General features: G+C 42.9%; 1 protein-coding gene across 1 annotated transcript in view; it reads left to right on the forward strand.

Moving 5' to 3' along the window:
• Positions 1–295: 295 nt before the first annotated feature.
• Positions 296–1,640, forward strand: part of LOC105521090 (probable ATP-dependent RNA helicase DDX46) — a gene marked incomplete at both ends in the record, with an annotated part of 6,382 nt that continues 5,037 nt past the window's right edge. The window contains 2 exons of the mRNA XM_011955126.1: positions 296–461; positions 1,304–1,424. Coding sequence (XP_011810516.1) covers positions 296–461; positions 1,304–1,424 — 287 coding nt within the window. The remainder of the gene's footprint in view (positions 462–1,303; positions 1,425–1,640) is intronic.

Below are 1,640 nucleotides of genomic sequence, written 5' to 3' on the forward strand. Positions count from 1 at the left end.
GCTGGGATTACAGGCTTGAGCCACCGCGCCCGGCCGAAAAATTCTTCAGGAGCTTCTTGATGTATTTCTAATTCAAGGTGACATACATCATTTGAGGTGATTTTAAAATTAAGAAGTTTAAGTGTGCTGGAGCACTATAAAAATCTTGTGGGTGCAAACTTTTTACTATTGCAGAAAGTAAAAAAATTAGAGTAGTTTCTAGGAGAGGAAGTTTTGAAAAGCTAGGAGTATTGCTTCCCACAAGAGGAAAATAGTAATGAGCTTACCTCTTTAATTTTTTTCTTTTAAACTATAGTATTCTTCAGAGGAGGAAGAAGTTGATCTTCAGACAGCCCTTACAGGGTATCAAACAAAACAGCGAAAGCTTCTAGAACCAGTTGATCATGGAAAAATTGAATATGAGCCATTTAGGAAAAACTTCTATGTCGAAGTTCCAGAACTAGCAAAAATGTCTCAAGAAGGTAAAATTCCATCTTTTCATTTACTAACAGAAGAGGATACATTTCACATTACTCAAGAGAAATGTGGATAGTGTCTGATGAAGGAGGCTGTTTTGGAAATATTTTTAAAATGATCAAAAATTAATTGGCCAGGTGCGTTGGCTCACGACTGTAATCCCAGCACTTTGGGAGGCTGAGGTGGGCGCATTGTTTGAGCTCAGAAGTTCGAGACCAGCCTGGGCAATAGAGTGAAACCCCATCTACTAAAATACGGAAAAGTAGGCCGGACGCAGTGGCTCACGCCTATAATCCCAGCACTTTGGGATGCAGGCGGATCATGAGGTCAGTAGTTCGAGACCATCCCGGCCAATATGGTGAAACCCTGTCTCTACTAAAAAAAATACAAAAATTTAAAAAATTGTTTTGTTTTGTTTTGTTTTGAGACAGGGTCTCCCTCCATTGCCCAGGCTGGAGGCTGGAGTCTGGAGTGCAGTGGTGCAGTCATGGCTCACTGCAGCCTTGATTTCCTACCACACCCCGCATCCCCCCGACAGGCTCAGGTGATCTTCCTATGTCAGCCTCCTGAGTAGCTGGGGCTACAGGCATGTGCCACCACACCCAGCTAATTTTTGTACTTTTTGTTGAGGCAGGGTTTCACCATGTTGCCCAGGTTGGTCTTCAACTCCTGGGTTCAAGGGATCTGCCTGCGTCTGCCTCCCAAAGTGCTAGTTGCTAGGATTACAGGTGTGAGCCCCTGGGCCTGGCATAAGAGTTAAAGATTCTTAATCTTATGCCTAATTGAAAAGTAGAAGACACCAATAGAACAATATTTAAGAACTTTTAATCTGGGTTTTGTTTTGTAGAGGTAAATGTGTTTCGATTGGAAATGGAGGGCATTACAGTTAAAGGAAAAGGTTGTCCCAAACCAATTAAATCCTGGGTCCAGTGTGGAATTTCCATGAAGATCTTAAATTCCCTCAAAAAGTAAGTGGTTGGTGGTTGTTTATGTTTTCTGTGTCTTGCTGCTCAAAATAGTCCTTTCACACCAGTGTCTCCCTGAGTTACATTTTTACTCTAAAAAAACTTACGTTTAAAAAAATTGTTGGCTGGGCGCGGTGGCTCAAGCCTGTAATCCCAGCACTTTGGGAGGCCGAGACGGGCGGATCACGAGGTCAGGAGATCGAGACCATCCTGGCTAAC

The sequence above is a fragment of the Colobus angolensis genome, unplaced genomic scaffold, assembly GCF_000951035.1.
Source record: "Colobus angolensis palliatus isolate OR3802 unplaced genomic scaffold, Cang.pa_1.0 Scaffold3954, whole genome shotgun sequence".
In the NCBI taxonomy this organism is placed as follows: Eukaryota; Metazoa; Chordata; class Mammalia; order Primates; family Cercopithecidae; genus Colobus; species Colobus angolensis.